Source organism: Ictidomys tridecemlineatus, chromosome 7, assembly GCF_052094955.1.
Source record: "Ictidomys tridecemlineatus isolate mIctTri1 chromosome 7, mIctTri1.hap1, whole genome shotgun sequence".
Classification (NCBI taxonomy): domain Eukaryota; kingdom Metazoa; phylum Chordata; class Mammalia; order Rodentia; family Sciuridae; genus Ictidomys; species Ictidomys tridecemlineatus.
Genome location: NC_135483.1, coordinates 197,701,151 through 197,717,857, shown reverse-complemented (window position 1 = coordinate 197,717,857; position 16,707 = coordinate 197,701,151). Strand labels below are relative to the sequence as shown.

Here is a 16,707-nt window from a genome sequence, read left to right as displayed (position 1 = left end):
GTGCCCAGGGAGAGGGATGCACTGGTCAGCTCAGCAAACTCTGCTCAGATGCACAGACCAAGGAGCCCCCAGGATGGAGAGAGCTGCCTTGGCCAGCAGGGTCAGGCCACTGCAGGCCTGGGACAAGGCCTCTGGGCAGGGCAGGGAAGTGGGCAGCTGGCACCAGAGCTGTGCCATAGGAGCCATCCAGGGTCACTTTCATGTGCAGGAAGCCCTCAGGCTGGTGCCCATGTTGGTGATGCCAGCTGGCTGTCCTGCAGGTGGGCATGACAGGGTTGGCCCCCCCGAGCGGTGGGTCCAGACATCTAAGGACAAGAAGACTCTGAACACCAGGCCATGTTAAGAGTGGCAGGGCTGAGGGTGCCAGGGACACCGTGGGGAGTCATGGGATGCTGGCAGGAATAGTCCAAGTCACCGCTCAGGTCCCACCTGGCCAAGCCAGTCAAGGACAGTGAGGGCAGCAATGCAAAGCCCAGTGCTGGCCCACACGCACCTCAGCCAGCTTCCAGACCCAACATCCATGGATGGAAGTAGTGTCCCAAGAGGAAGGACTGTCCCACAGCAGCTGTGAGCAGGACCACCTAGGACTGTGGTGCTCCCAATGCCTGCAGACTGGGATGGGGGACATCCAGACATTTTGAGAACCACAGGGCACATTGGTCCTGCCTGAGTGGACACACACAGCCCAAGGGGCAGCTGACACAGTCCTGCCAGGACGAGCCTGCATGAGCCCACAGGCTCTCCACCTGTCACTGACATCTACCGGGGCTAGTGGGAGTGACCAGCACCTTGTCTCCTGGTCAGACGGCAGTCAGGAAGGACGAGTGGAGTCTGGAACTACCCCTCCATGACAGCAGCTGAACTAGGTCTCAGGGGAGGCTGGAGGTTGGGCCCCTGAGGCTCCCAAGACACAGGGAGAGGCCACACATCCCAAGACACAGCATGGCCCCTGCTGGAACAAGGGTTCCTGGAGACGTCATGGACAACTGGACTCTCAGCCGGGGGACCTGATCCTCTCAGGTACTGTCTGCAGCCACCAGGAGAAACAACGTGGAGGACAGGTCAGAATCAGGCCCTGCAGTCTCCTGGGCAGAAGGGACTGGCTCTGCTGTGGCCACCCAGGTAGCCAGCTGGGGACTGTCCATGGATGGTCTCCACCCCACTGGACCCGTGCAGCTGGCTGTACAGGGGCAGGTCTGGCCTGGGGGGTGCAGGAAGCCACCCCCCTCCTGTGCACACAAGCTAAGAGAGCGGGCAGCAGAGCTGAGACCTAGGACAGGACCTGCCTCCCGAGGTCCTGGTCATCCCTGAGAGGACACCTAAGAAGGCAGGGGACAGTGCCGCGCCACCTCTCCTGTTCCTGCTGGGCCCCTCTGATGGGCTACCTTCCCATCACCTTACACCTGCTGGAATCGGGTTCCTAGGTGGGCAATGCTGCCTCGGGAGCTGAAGAGCCCAAGGCCTCCCTGACTCTGGTGGGCCTGGCTCCTGGTCAGCTCAGTGCGTAGGTTGCCGTCACAGCACGGCCTGCTCTCCGGCCGTACCAGCAGAACACCCTTAGGGATGCTCTGGTGGTCTGTCCCTCACTCCTGCCCCCGAGAACTGCTCCCCAGGTGGCTCAGTTCCTCAAGGCAGCATAGAAGCCAGCGGACTCAGGAGAGCTGGGTTTGAAGGAGAAAAGGCCAGTTCATGCTGCTGCAGCAGGGGGAGCTGGGACAGAGCGCCAAGGAGACGCAGACCCTGGGCCAGGTCCTGCGACGGGGATGGTGCCCCAAGACAGAACCCTCCCCCTGCTGCTGGAGGGCCAGGACGGGATGGGGTGACAGAGGTTGGGGTGAGGGGGACAGAGGTGGCCAGGACAAGGGCCACAGGCCCTTCCCTGGGCAGCCTCTACTGAGAACTGCTAGGACAGCAGGGCTGGCCCAGACTCTCAGGGCCTCCCAGTCACTGAGGGACACAGGTGGTAGAACTGAAGTGACTGGGAACAGCAATAGCCCCAGCCCTCCCTGACGTGGGGTGTGCAGCGGGAGAAGACGGGGGGCCTGAGACCCCGCGAGGAACCCAGATACCTCCAAGATGGGTTCTGGCTGACAGCCAGCAAGACATGGGGACAGACATCCAGCTGCAGCTCCACACAGGAGGAGCCCACATCTGTCCCCATGGTCTTTGGTGGCCGTCAGCCTCGGGCAGCATCTGCACCTGTCCCTGTCCTCTGGAGCTTCTGTTCCCTTAGAAGGCTCCACCCTGTCTGAGCCTCCGTCTCCTCCAAAGAAGCCCTCTGCCTCCTGTCCTGGGGCCCACCTGCGCCTGCCCCTCCACACTCCTTTCTTCCCAGACACCACCTCCAGGTCAGCCTTGCCCACCCCCAGAGCCCACGTGGCCCTCACCCCACCTCAGCACCCACCCCCACCCCTTCCTGCAGCCTCTTCAGGCTTGAGCCTCATGAAACAAGACCAACCCACAAACTGCTCATGTTTATTTATAAAGTCATGTCCTAAAAAATATTTCAAGTAATAAATAGCTCTCAGCACACCTGTTATAACACGTGCCCGCCTGGAGTCGGCAGGACCATGTGGGAGGGACCCTGGGGTCTTGGGCACGGGACAGACACCACAGGAGTCCCTGAACCTCCTGCAGCACCTGTGCCACCCCAAGACTTGCTCCCTCCAGGACAGAGCACACTTGGGACCCAAGCTGTGGCCGCCCTGCAGAGCTGAGGCAGGTCAAGGCTTGGCCGGGCTCCAGCCCCCAGAGCTGCCACGTGCGAGCCCGGCTAGGCCTTCATCACTGCAGTGAGGGAAACCTGCAAGAGGGAGGAAAGGTGGGCTCAGGGCTGCTCCCGCCCCCCCAATGCCCCTAGGGACTGCGACAGCCCAGCCCCCGAGTCCCTGCAAGCTCTGCCCTGTGACTCAGGGTAGCAGAGGCCACTGAGCGAGGCAGCTGGGAGGGGCCTAAGGCACTGGGACGCAAGGCTGCTGGGGGCTGCACGCACCTCCTGGAGGACCTGGCCCAGCATCTCCTGGCTGTGAATGGACCGCCTGTGGAGAGAGGGCAGCTCACCGGGGGCCACCTGCTCCAGGCTGGCCTCTCACCAGACCCTCCTCCCAGCTCAGCCAGGCAAGCAGGCCCATTCCTGCCTCGGGTCAGCAGAGAACCAGACAGGGAAGGCTGCTGAGTGCTCAGGGCCAAGAACACCTACTGGTCATCCCAAGGCCCAGAGCCGCACCTGTCTACTCTGGTTGCTATGGTCACCGTGAAGGAGCCCTCGGTGTCAGGCCAGTAGGTGGAGGGCACGACCCTGTAGGTGCCCGCAGACAGCAGGCAGAGCCGGCTCACCTCCTGGGCATAGCGATGTGGCACACAGCTCAGCAGTGGCTCCTGGAGCAGCAGGGGGCCTGTGCCCTGCCTCTCGCCACCTGCAGGGACCTGGAGGGTGCAGGGCTCAGCCTGAGGCGGCTGTATGAATGGGGGCACTGCCCAGGCAGCAGCAGCAGCTGGAGTCTGCTGGATGCCAAGATGCCGATGCCTGGCCCTCCTGAATCACATGCACCCCTTTTCTGGGGAGCAAGTGCCAGGCCCACCCACTGAACCTCCCTCCCACTGAGATTGGACCACCCTTGCCAGAAGGCCCTGGCAGTGGCACCAAGCCCAGGAACTCAGATCAGCTCTGCGGTAGGCACGTACCACCGCCCAGACCCCAACCCAGAGAGCTCTGGCCAGCAGCCCCTGGGCACTGGCACTTTGGTCTGAGCTCCTTCCTGGTGGCCCACAGCACGCAGCACCGGGCAAGGTCCCAGTGTCTTCCTCAGCTCTCTGGGCTCAGTGGCTCCTCCGAGGGACTGACCCTCTTACCAGAAATCCTGCTCTCTTCTCTTGGTCACTGCATGCCAGGCCATGTGTTCCCACCAGCTACAGCCCAGGACATCCTCAGCCATTGTCCTCCCAGAACAAGCACAGCCCCGTGTGGGCTGGGAGCCCCAGAACTGTCCCCACAGAACTCAGGGCCTGTGACCCTGAGCCATGAACTCTCCCTCCCCCTCCTCCAAATCTGCTAAGTGCCCCCCTGGCTGGCTACAGAAGGGACAGGACAGAGCCTGGCCGAGGAAGGCACCGGGTGAGGTCTGATCAGCCCTGCCCTGGCAGGAGCCTGAGCCACCTCCACCTGCAGGAGTGGCTAAGCACGAGCAGCAGTGTCACCAGAATGGCCCATGGCGAGGTCCCTTGTCATGACCTCTGCTTCCTGACCCTACCCCTCCCCTGGCTGACCTGGACTGATACGCCGCCCTCTGGAACGACACTGGGGTGACCGTCACTTTGCCCGACTGCCTCCTCCCTGTCTCACCTGTGCAGGGCTGACCCCAGCTGCAGGCTCTGATAGCTCCAAGGGCACCCTCGGGCTGCTGGCCTCCCTGAGGGCACCCCCACCTCTCCTCTGCCTGCTGGCTGCGGGAGCAGCTCACCCCACTGTCCGCTCCTCTGGCCCCACCTACCCCTTCTTCCAGACCAGGCCATCGCTGCTCTGGCTTCCACTGCCCCCCACTGGAGAGCAGCTCTTGCCAGTCCCACCCAGGGCGCTCAGTGACATGGGAGGGGCAGGTGGTATGACCTGGGTGGCTCCTGGGTGTGTTCACTCCCTGTTGCACCAGTGGGTAGGGCTTCTCTGAAATTGCTTGCTGGGGCCAAATCCATGGTGAGGCTGGGCGTCTGCCCAGAATCCCCTGAGTAGCCTCCAGGGTCCAGGATCCTGGGGTAGGGGGCATGCCCTGGGGAGAATTGACCTCAGGACACAGATGTTCCGAGCAGGGTGAGTGGCCCAGGGCCATCTGAGCTGACCCCAGCAAATACAGCCTTAGAAACCTAGAGACCAGCCAGCTGGGCTGATGTGCCCAACTGAGCCCAGGCTCTGCCTCCCAGGCAGCTGATTACTGGACCACATGGGACAGATATGGGTTGCCTGGGCCTCCCCGTACCTGTCCCTTGCTGAGGAGCCCACCTGGAAGACATGAAAGCCAATGGGATGCAGCTGGCTGTCACTGAGCGGGCAGTGCTGGTGCAGGGTGATTCGGATGCAGCGGGGACCGGAGCCCTCAGGGACCGAGAAAGGGAGGCAGGGGTTGCAGAGGTAGGAGGCGAAGTTCCTGCTGCCCCCTGCTGTCTGGCCTGCTCTCCAGCAGCCCCGCAGCTGCAGGGTCTCCCACTCGCCGGAGGGCAGGGCTGCCCCAGGGGAGGCGCCCTTGGCTGCTGGCCTGACAGCACTGTGGAGGGACGAGCGGAGGAGGGTGCTGGCAGCCTGTCTGAGGAATGTGCCCACCCAGGGCAGCCACCAGAGTCCCACCCCTGGATGGCTCCTCACCTGAGGGAGACTTTGCCTGTGGAGAAAACTCGGAGCAGGAACTGCCCTGGCATGTCCTTCAGGAAGGTGCTGGGGACAGCCAGGTAGTAGCCAGGGGAGAGCTCACAGTGGAGATGGACCTCTCGGTCATATGCATGACACACAGTGCCAGCCACAGGGGGTGTGGACAGGATTCTGGGCAGGCTGACCCGCCGTTTCTCCACCTGCAGAGGGCAGGCAGAGGTCAGCGGGAGAGCACCCAGCACCCAGCTCTCCACTCCCTGCTCAGCAGGAAGGCCTCCCAAGCGAGCAGATGAAAGTCCATCCGCACCCTCATCCTCTCAAGGGCCAACTGGAAAAGCCAGACCCAAGGCTTCCCAGAGCCCTGTCACCAGGGTCAAGGAGGAAGCAAACAAATCTACACAGGGCTGTGCCCCCAAAGACCCCTGGCCAGCACAGCTGGGGAACTACGGGAAAGGGCTCGCCCCTCCTTCGTGAGAGGAAAGAACCATAATGCAGGCCTGCCCACAAAGGCCGGGACAGCTCCCAGCCCATGAGGACACAGCCACTGGGCAGGCAGACGGGCAGCAGCTCCCATCCCAGCCAGTCTTCCAGGAAACAGCCAGTTTAGGATCTAGTGGCTGAGTATGACCAAAGCCTCAGAACAGTCCCAAGAGGTCAAAGATCAGTGTCACAATCCCCACCAAGCAGGGGAAGGACCGAGGAGGAGTCAGAGGGACGTCTGGAGGACGGAAGCTGCTCCTCTCCTGAGAGGCTCTGCTCACTGTGCTGGAGAGCAGGGTCAAGAGCAGGGCCGGTGGGCAGCTCCTGTGCCCCCCCACACCCGCTGTTGTCCTGTTCTTCTCTGGCCAGTGAGGCACAGGGCAGAGCTGGAGGGCCTCAGCTCAGCTGGGTCCATGGCAGCCCAAGGAGGTGAGAGTCAGGGCCCCTGGCAGAGTGCCAAAAGCAGGCCTGGTCCCCACGGCCACTGCGGGGGTGGATGGGGTGACAGTTACCTTCCAGATGTGCAGGCCCACGGCCTGGTAGTCCTTGACCTGATGATCCTTGCCCAGGAGGCTTGATGGGGCAGGGCCATGGCCCACCAGAGCCCGGACCCTGCCTGCTGGGTGCTTCCTGGGTCTCTGCAGAACAGCCACACACAGCTCGCTGGGTTCCGAGAGCCTCAGCCAGTACTTGGGGTTGCAGGGAAAGCAGCTGTTGTTCCGGCAACCTCCAGCTGACTGCCCCACGACCCAGGCACCAGGCAGCGCCTGCGTGTGGCACAGCGTCTTCTCTAGCAGGAGAGCATCCACATCAGCTCTGGGACAGCCCTGCTGTACCCCTGGGCCATGCGGGCAGGCCTCAACCTCCTCCAGTTGCCAGGATGACCATGTGGGACCCACTCTCCTGCTGCCCTACCTGTGTAGAGACTCTGCAGGTGGCCGGCCTCTGTGACTGGGTAGCCAATGGTGACCTCCTCAAATTCCCTGAGGAACTCCTCTTCCTCCACCCAGAACTCCCCGTCCTGGAGCTGGGACAGCAGCTCGGCCCCCTCAGCTGGCTCCACCTGACTCCACCCTTCACCCCTGTAAGGAGCCTCTCTCAGGAAAGCTGCTCCCAAGAGCTGGCAGCATCAGCTGGGGGCCCAAGAGTCCCCCCTTCCAGCACCCCATGGTCCTGCTGCTGGGCCCCCTCCCGTGTCGAGAGGCATCCTGAGATGAGGGTCCTCCCGATGGCAGCACTCGCGGGAGCCTCTCTCCTTCCCCAGAGGGGCTTCTTGCCTCTGGACTGGCTTCCCGGACACCACAACCCAGAACGACACCTGCCCTGCGGTCTCAGGGGGAGCTGCTGCATGCACTCCGGCTGGGAGTCCACCACCATCCGCAGCTCCAGGCTTCCAGGGGATCCTGGCTTAGCTGGGTCTTCAAACCAAGTTCCTGTTCCCGGGTCTGCGGGTTCCCCCAAGACCTAGGGTCACGGTGGTCCCACACCTCCCAAGAACTGCCCGAGGCCCTGAGCACAGCAGTGCACGAGGTGCCAAGTGGCCTTGCAGACACGAACACTGAGCTGACAGCTGGACTCACTAAGGCACAGGCCAGAAGGCTAGGGACCACAGGGTCTCAGGGCCCTGCTCCTGGCACTCACCCCTCTCTCCAGAGTCCCTGCCAGCAGTGCCGGCCCCAGGGGTTCAGGATCCGCAGCAGCAGGATGCCCTGGCCAGCTCGTCCCCGGAGTTCCCGCAGATCTGAGACGATGAAGGCATGGAATGCCCCCAGGTCCCTGGCACCTGTGTGAGGCAGAGCCCAGGTACAGAACAGAGTCCCCACGGGGGAGAACACACGGGTCTCCGTCACCCTGCCAGGATGTTTCAGCCCGGCTGCCAGAGGGCCCCAGGGCCCAGGACCACGGAGCGCCATTCTTGACTGCAGGTCAGTTAGCTCAGGAGTCTCCAGCAGCACACTGTGCCAGGCAAAGAGCCAAGGCGGGCCCTGGCTTCTTGTGCAAGCCATTCCTGTCCCAGACCTCGGCGGCCACCACAGATCAGGGAAGGACCTCGCTGCTTTCACTGCCACTGACCAGCCGGCAACTGCCCAGAACCAAGAGACCGGTTGGGGCAAAGTCAGCTGGAAGCAGGGCCATTCAGATCAGAGGTACCAGGGAGAACTGGCTGCCAGGTGAGGGCTCACCTGGTGACACCTCGGGACACATGGACGTGACATGCAGGAGGCAGGGCAGTGGGCCAGGAAGAGCAAAGGGAGCTCCTGGAACTACCTCAGGGCTTCACCTAGGGCACCACAGCTGCCACTCTGGTGTCCCTCTTGTCCCCAGCCCTTGACTTCAGTGGGCTCCAGCCATTCTCTATGGGGGCTGGGGGCAGGGGGCAAAGCCATAAGTGCTAGGAATTAGGCCTCCCACACTGGGGCAGGCCCAAGTCAACAACTCCAGGGAGGAGTCCAGGGACCCAGACCAGCACCTGACCAACCCTAGACACTGCCTGGCAGGTCCGCGAGGCTGCCTGCATGCTTCAGTCCACACTCATGTTCATGTTTTTAACCAAAATCATTATCAAAACTAATCCTACACGTGGGACTGGGGCTGGGGCTGGGGCTGGGGCTGAGCGGTAGAGCCCTCACCTAGCACATGCGAGGCCCTGGGTTTGATCCTCAGCATCACATAAAAATAAATAAAGTAAAGGTATGTGTCCAACTACAACTAAAAAGTAAATATTAAAAAAAAAAACCTTACATGTAAGTAGAAATTACAGACATGTTCACTGGAGTATCATTTATGACAAACAAAGGACTCAAACATCCCCCATTAGAAGAAGTATAAAGAAAATCTTGGCAAGTCCATTAACAAAATAAAACCCCGCAACATTCACATAACAGCTTAAAAAGGCACACAAAACACCAGAGCAGAGGCTGGGGCGGCACAAGCCAGCGATCCCGCAGCTGAGTGCCAGAGTTCAATCCTTGGTTCCAAAAAAAAAAAAAAAAAAAACCCAAACCAACTAGAAGACAAAACATGAAGACGTTTATGGAAAAACAAAGTACCCGGAAAAGTCACAGGTGACTACACGTCGCTGACATCTTTACCAACTTCCCTAACGAGCCTTGATACATTTCCCTACAACAGAAAGGGGTCTGGATTTTGCAGGGTCGCCAGTTGGGGGGATGACGAAAGTGATCAGCCTCGACTCCGCCACCTGCTTCCTAGACTCTCTGCAGGACACAGCCACGTGGGTCCTGCCACGCTCTACTGAAAGGACTGGTGGAGGGAAGAGGGGACCTCTCTCTGGAGAAGGGGCAGAGCGCCAACAGGCATCGAGCAGGCAGGGAACACCTGCGGCCACAGCCTTACCAGCTCGGGGACTGAGAACGGAGCAGCTGATCAGACACTGGTCCTTCAAGCGCAGCAGCTGCCGACACGTCCTGTGCTCCCAGCCATGGGGTCTGTCTTGCTGGCCACTGGTTCCTGCTAAGTCCTTCAGGCTCCACCTCTCTGCCAGGCCACCAGTTAAGTCCACCAGGGCATCTGCCACCTGCCCTGCCCACAGGTGTTCATAGGACCCGTAGACCCTAGGGGACGACAGCGTCGTGGAGTGAGCCTCAGCAGGACTCTCGTCTTCCAGTCTCCACTCCCATCAAGCCTCTAACTGTAGTTGTCACCAAGTCTGGGCGTGGTCTCTCCTGCAAATGCCCATCAACTGTGTCCCAGCAGCTTCTGCCATGCTCAGACACCTTCTGGCCTCCAGTGCGGGCAAAGTGTAAAATGAGAATGGCGCAGAGACGCCAATGCCCTCATCCCTGGAGCTCCTACCCCATGTGCAAATATCAATGGGGTCCCTGGCCAGCCCTTTCAAATGCCTGCCTGTGGGTCAGCTCCTTCAGCAAGTTGCTATCCACAATCTAAGAGGGAAAGCTGTGCAATCAAAACTCGCAAAGAGGACTGTGACAAGCGAGTATTGCCACCCAAGTGGCTTGCTCCTCTCCAACAACTGTTCAGAGGCCACCTCTCCTGAACGTTCAAGGGTCTGAGAAAATGCAAAGGAGGACATGTCTGTCCTTCCTGCGGAGCGACGACCCCACCTGGACTGAGAGATGGGGAGGCAGAGAGTGGGCAGGGTAAGGGCCAGCCACAGGCCCCAGAGCAGAACACCTGCCTCTGGACCCACAGGCCTGGCTACCAGACCCTGAGGTTGCCAGGCACTCTGCGGCCCTGAGCAAAGAGCCACATATGGCTGTCACAAGCCAGGATGTCCAGCCTGGTCCTGCTGCTCAGTGCAGCACACGTACTTGGCATAGACCTTTTCCAGTAAGGGAAGCCAGAACACATCCTCTCTCTGGCAGCGGGAGAAGCAGAGTCTCCCTGCAAGACAAGGAAGACGGTCATCTATGGTCACTTCCTCCCATCGTCCAAACTGCCAAATTCGACAGGTGAAGAGGCCACAGTATGTCTGGTCGGACCAGCTCGGCTGTCCTGGAGGGAAGACCTATCGTGCACAGGGAGAGGAAAAGCAGAACATGAGAGACAAGCAGCACTAGGAGCCCCCAGCATCTTTTTTTTTTTTTTTTTTTTTAAATATTTATTTATTTATTTGTTATTGGCGGACACAACATCTTTGTTGGTATGTGGTGCTGGAGGATCGAACCCGGGCCGCACGCATGCCAGGCGAGCGCGCTACCGCTTGAGCCACATCCCCAGCCCCCCCCAGCATCTTGACCACAGGGTGCCCAGCAAGCACAGGTGCCTGCAGAGCGCAAGGGCTTGATGGACCTGCTCACAGCAAACTCAACCACCAGAAACAACATGCACAGTCTTTCCATCTGAATACTTTTGAATTGCATTCAGGAACACAATATCCTTCAAAACTTTTTTTAAAAAAGTCAACCATTACATTTTAGTCCCAAATAAGTATAAAACCTGAATCCAAAACAACTGACTCTGGCAGGTACAAGCGACTCAACTCTCGCCAGAACTGGCTGCAAACAGCAGGTCCCCTGGGCCTAGCAGCCCTTTGGGCTGTTGGACCCATCACACCTACTCCTGGTTCCCTGGGATCTCTGATTCCCACCCAGGGGTAGAGGAGCACAGGGCCGCACCAGGCAGACCTATACGTGCTGGACCCAGGAAGAGGACGACCATGGGGTCAGCACTCTCTTCTGAAAGAAAGTTCAAAGCCAGTACGGCCTCCTGGAGAGGAGGTATGAGAGCCATGTGCTTTGGCCCAGGGCAGACAGGGCTCCACATGGGTGCACCTGCCCTATTTGAGAACCCTGAGCAAAGAGCCACGCCTAAAATAACGAACACAGAAGAAAATCTGCACAGGCTTCTGCGCTGTGATATCTGCCAGAACAATTTTGATTACCTTTCACATTTTTACACTTAAACCTGTTTTTAAAAAAAAGAAAATCAGCTGGGCATTGTAGTACAGGCCTATAACCCAAATGACTCAGGAGGCTAAGGCAGGAGGGTGGCAAGGTTGAGGCCAGCCTGGTCAACTTAGTGAGGCCTTGTCTCAGAATAAAAAAAAGAGCAGGGGGTATAGCTCAGTGGCAGAACATTCTGGGGTTCTATCCCAAGTACAGGAGTTGGGGTAGAGAGCAACGAGTTCAGGAAAGAGAGGCCAAACCAGCAACACAGGCCCTTCTGCTGATCCTATCCCGTGCCAGGTTGGTGTGGTTTTGTGGTTTGGGTATGAAGGGTTCCCCAAAGGCTCGTGTTGAGCCTGGTCCCCAGTGTACAGAGGTGACTGGATCAGGAGGACTCTGACGTCCTCAGAGGGTCTGTCTGCTGAGATTTGTATTTGATGGCAATACTGAGGTGGTGGCCTCCCCAGTCGATTCCTGACTGCACTGAGGAAGTTTGGATCTGCCATACCCTTCCACCATGATGCTCTACCTTGCCTCAGCCCAGAGCAATGGAGCCAGCTGACCATGGGCTGGATCCTCTGCAGCTGGAGCCAAAATAAACCTTTATCTCTCTAAAGAAAGATGTTTTTTACCAGGTGATGAAAACAGCTGGCCCATGTCTTTTTACCCCAAGAGCGTGGCTCTGGCCACATGGAGAACCAGGGCTCAGAGCTCAGAGTGGGGCAGAGACCCCCGATCTGGTCCACTCCTGCATGAGAGGGATATGCTGGTCAATAGTCGCAGGCTTAGAGCCCTCAAGTTCCCACTGACCTCCTGCACAGCCACGGAAGCACTACGCAGGGCTGTGTGTCTGAAGGGGCTCCCTGTGCAGAGAGAAGCCTGCTTGGTCACAACCCTGGGCTGGGAGCCCCATACCTGGTCCAGGAGATGCCGACTCTTCTGCAGGGCGGCGCAGGCACACAGGAACCAGCAATCGCCCAGCAGCCCCTGCTTCACCTGTCCTTCCCAAGGGTTATCTGGGAATAGCCGGGGCGTGGCACAAATTTCCTAAAATAAAGAAAATCATCCAATCTTAGTGTATGCCCGATGGCCAGTCTTCAGGAAGGACACAAAGATGCTGCCTGATCATCGGAGTTTCCCCATCCAAAACAAGGGGTGTGGGGGGAGCTGGCTCCTCCTAGCCATTACCCTTCAAATCCTCCTGGCTTCAGATCCAGATTCAGGGGGCCACTTCAAACCCAGCTGTGTCCATCTCTATCCTCCTACCCTCTTGGCAAAATCCTTGACTCTAGCTGAATTCAACCATGCCCCTTTCAAAACAACTAAATACTGGTTTAGAAAACAATTTCACCTCATAAATTAATAATGGCACGGGGTTCTCTAAACGCTGGAAAACTTACCACTTTCCCACAAGGCTCCATATCCCACACTTCTCCCTTCCCCCTCATGTCTCACAATGTCCATGCTGCCCCTGCCCGTGCTCCTGAGCTGTTGGCCTCCCTCCTGCTTCACCAGAAGCCACTGGCCTGACCTCTCCTGCCATGTGCTCAGTTTTTCGCCCCCAGGTGTAGGGGAGGAGAGGCACCATCTTTAAAACATGTCCCTTGGCGTCACGGCTGCTTCCCAATGACCTCCTCAGGAGCACTACTAGGTTGTTCCTCCCTCATGCTCAACACAGGCCCTGCTAGACAGTCAGTCATGTTCCCAACACCTCCACCAAGTCACCCCCCCCCAGTGTCCTTCTGACAGCACCAACCCCTGAAGGCATGCCAGCAAGCCCTCTGGGCTCCTCCCGTCCAACTGCCCTCACAGCCTTGGGTCAGGCACTTGTTTCACCATGCACAACACCTTCCCGCTCCCTGGGCTCAGCCTTTCCCCTCGGACACCCATCCTCCCACATCACGTGCTCTTCCATTTTACTCATACCCATAGGGAGGCCTCTAGCCCAGCTCTTCCTAACAGCTCCACCTGAACATGGGGGTAAACCCAACTCCAGAGCACCCTAGACTCTCACCTGGACCACCACCAATCCAGTTTCTCAGGCCAAACACTGAGAAATCATTCTTGATTCCTCCGTTATCCTCAACTTCACCAGTCTCTATGGCCTGTCCAGCTCCCTCCAAAGTAACCTCAAGTCCATCTATTCCCAAGCCTTGCCCTCTGCAAGGCCATAGGCACTCTCGCCTCAACAATCCACTTCCTGCCCAGGAGTATCACTAAGCTTCTTTCTTTTCCCACAGTGCTGCTTCTTTCTTGTTGAATATGGTTATTATTATGAATAGATGTGAACTCGATAGTTACAACATTTAAAAAATTGCCATGAAAGAATAAAAAGCTATTAGATACATTTTAATGCCACCCTGTCATCCTCTGCTCCAGTCCCCTACAAGTGAACTTCTTAAAAGAGAATTCCATAGTATCATTCCTTTATCAAAAACTTTCTACTGGGGCTCATTACACCTAAATCTCATTTTTTTTTGGGGGGGGGGTTTACTGGAGATTGAACTCAGGGGCACTCAACCACTGAGCCATGTCTCCAGCCCTTTTTTAATATTTTTATTTAGAGACAGGATCTCACTGAATTGCTTAGGACCACTAAGTTGCTGAGGCTGGCTTTGTACTCGGGATCCTCCTGCCTCAGACTCCAAGCCACTGGGATTATGGGACGCTTACAGCGGCCCAATCGGTGGGAGTGTTGGCAAAATCCAAAACTGAATTTCTACAACGGTTTTGCTTTGTGGGCTTAATCTGGCCCTTCCAGAAGGGCACAAAGGGACCTCAGAACCGACAGTCACAAGCAATGGAACAGGAAGGCTTGTGGCCAGAAGAGGCATGTGGAGTGGAAGCCAGGTGTAGACTCTTCAGAGAAAAAAAACAGGGGCTGGGTATTTCATCTGTTGTTGTGCCTTGAGCAACAACCTGCTCATGAGGGTCAAGTTCTCTAGCTGAACTCAGACAAACTGTTCAACTGACTTGGAAATTCTAGGAGATCCAAACTTGTCTGCATACTCTGCAGGGTGTAGTGCAACCTGGTTCTACATTCACTAGAGTCCTGGGATGTGTGGAACAGCAGCCACCCTTCCCTAGGTTGTTCCCACATGCTGTGGTTGTCTGTAACGATCCCAACTTCTCATGTGCATCGGCTCTTGGCATGCATGTGCATCGGCTCTTGGAAGGCATGTGCATCAGCTCTTGGCATGCATGTGCAAAACGCCGAGGCCTGTGGGAACAACGAAGAGGGCGAGAGGTCTGAGTGGCCGTACGCGGGACTTGCATTTGGCCACAAGTATGTGGTGGAACAGAATTGCAAACAATGCCTTCCTTTCCCTTCTGCACATGGGAACAATTTCACTCAACTAACGTCTCGCCTCTGGGTCTCATCTGGTCGAGGTACAGACACCCCGGGGCAAACTCTCCACGAGCGCATCTGAGCAGCACCTGAGCAGCACCGTGGGTCGGCTCCGCAGGTGGGGCAGCGCCCCGCCGGGTCCTGGCGCTCCCACTCCTTCCCAGCCCACCTGAGGGGCTGCGAGGCGCGCGCCGGCCTCCCGCCGCACCCGCCCGAGACCCGCCCAGGCCGGGCCCCACCTGGGGCCGCCTCCAGGTGATGTCCTCCCGAAACTGGGCCAGCGGTGTGGACAAGTTGAAAAAGAGCGACGAGTCGGAGGCGGGGAACGCCGCGTCCCGGAAGAGCTCCCGCGCCGGCGCCGGCGCCTCGCCCCGGCCCGCCAGCATCTTCGGCGCCCTGAGCGCCCATCTGCAGCCTGTGGACCGGCCGCCGCCGCTGCCGCCGCTGCTCCGCGCCTGCCTCGCTCGCGGGACCTACGGGCGCTGCCCCCGCCGCGAAGCCCTCAGCTCCGTCGCCAGGTAACTCGGCCGCAGCCAACCAGGCGCGTCGCTCGGGTCAGGTGACGCAGCGGCCCAATCGCGCGCGAGCGTTGGCGAGCGCGAGCGGACTCCGAGCGCGCGGGGCTTCCGGGCCCCGCTCTCGCGAGGCTGCGCCGTCACCCCGGCCGTCCTTCTCCCGGACGGGGTGGGAGCGCCGCGGACCTGAGAGGGCGGCCGGGGCGAGTCGGCGCCGCGGACTGCAGATCCCAGCGCCCCGCGCGGCTCCCAGAAGGCGCCCTCCTTCCGGCGCTGCGCCGCCGGAGAGGCGTTACCTGGGCGGGCCGCGCCCGGTGCCGGCGCCCGCGGGTAGCGCTCCGAGGCGCCGGCGCCGCCCGGGCTGGGCGTCGGGCTGGGCGGTTGGGGCGGCCCGCCGGGTTCCGGGGGGCAGGAGCGGCCGCGGTGCTCCGTGGGTCGCAGACGGCCGGGCGTCGGGTCTCCTGGACGCGCGGATACCGCTCGTGGCCGCTCACTGCCACGGGGAAGTGAGGGCAGGGCCTCACGGCCGTGCTGCAGGACCCGTGTGTCCACTGCCAGGACGGAAGCCGAAGTGTAGGGTCCGCTAGGGGAGAAGAGGAGCGGCCCGTCCTTCTAGTGGCAGCTGTCTGTCTCCTGATAGTGCAGCCCAGATTTTGTCTACGCAGCCTTGGAATCTGAAAGGTAGTCAGAACAAAGCTCTTTTTCTGCAGTTAGGTGAGAAAAGTCCCTAGTGCTGGAAGAGAAACGAACCTGGCCCAGGGGTCCTGCCCTTCTTCTGTCTGCCTTGGAGTCCCAGATGCCGTGAAAGCTGTGATTCTTCCCAGTGAGAGGCTGGATAGGGCCTGTCTTAGTGCTTCGTGTGCCAGGAGGCTGTGCTGCCTTGACCGTGCCAGCCCCCAGCCCCATAGTTTGGGGCCCAGGATACTCATCTCCTTGTGAACATTCTAGAAAAGGAAGTGACCACATAGCCCAACCCCTGTCTGGGATGCTTTTTGCTCATTCAGCACAGAAGACAATTGTGATTCTTTGGCTGCCTGGTGGCTGCACCAGACCTAAAAGGAGTCAGGAAGGACCTGGGCTGTGCTTCACCTGGGGATCCCGTAGGAGTAGAAGACAAATCTCTTCCCTATCCTAAGTGCTGAGCAACTGGTTTACTCTGCATGACCAGCAGAACTGGGACCAGCCTGGATCCAGACTCATCTGAGGCTTCCTGTGCCACTCACCCATGTTGACAACCTCTGGAAAGCAAGCAGCTTCCTGTGGCCACACCTTTCCAGGGTTGGGCCTATGCCCAGAGCCAGATCCCCAAGATCTGGAAGGGGCCAGGAGACAGTGCTGGATAGGTAGCAATCCAGGCCTGCAGGATGAGTGAGTGACCAGCATTGCTTCTCTTTTAGCTAGAGGTGGCATCAGGACAATTCCAGTCTGCTCGCATTTTACAATTTATGCCCCATGGTCCTGTCCACTCAGCTGATTTGGAGAGCTTCCTCCTCTCCTTCCTGGGTCCCCATCCCTGACTGTGGCTCCTGGGGTAACAGGAGGGGTTGGAAGCAGCGTGGAGTGATGTTAAGAAGGGGTATGGAGGCAGCTGGTTCTTGTTCCCAAATCTATGGGCTCTGGACTGAGATGTTTATTTAG

The 16,707-nt window shown here is 58.9% G+C and overlaps 1 protein-coding gene across 3 annotated transcripts; it reads right to left on the bottom strand.

Annotated features, from left to right (window-relative positions):
• Window positions 1-2,461: 2,461 nt before the first annotated feature.
• On the bottom strand, window positions 2,462-15,081 carry Capn10 (calpain 10). Of its 3 annotated transcripts, XM_078018389.1 has the most exons (12): window positions 14,794-15,081; window positions 12,121-12,252; window positions 10,129-10,325; window positions 9,194-9,411; window positions 7,478-7,619; window positions 6,752-6,918; window positions 6,349-6,626; window positions 5,354-5,556; window positions 4,994-5,255; window positions 3,227-3,426; window positions 2,993-3,038; window positions 2,462-2,803 (listed from the first exon to the last, which is right to left on the bottom strand). In XM_078018389.1, the coding sequence occupies exons 1-12, from the start codon at window positions 14,938-14,940 to the stop codon at window positions 2,774-2,776; spliced, it is 2,022 nt and encodes a 673-aa protein (XP_077874515.1). In that variant the 5' UTR covers window positions 14,941-15,081; the 3' UTR covers window positions 2,462-2,773. The 3 variants fall into 3 exon arrangements, with proteins under 3 accessions (XP_077874515.1, XP_077874514.1, XP_077874513.1); XM_078018388.1 differs by lacking the exons at window positions 2,462-2,803; window positions 2,993-3,038; window positions 3,227-3,426 and adding exons at window positions 3,741-4,763; window positions 14,304-14,425 and having other exon boundaries at window positions 14,794-14,935; XM_078018387.1 differs by lacking the exons at window positions 2,462-2,803; window positions 2,993-3,038; window positions 3,227-3,426 and adding an exon at window positions 3,741-4,763.
• Between the last annotated feature and the right edge of the window lie 1,626 nt (window positions 15,082-16,707).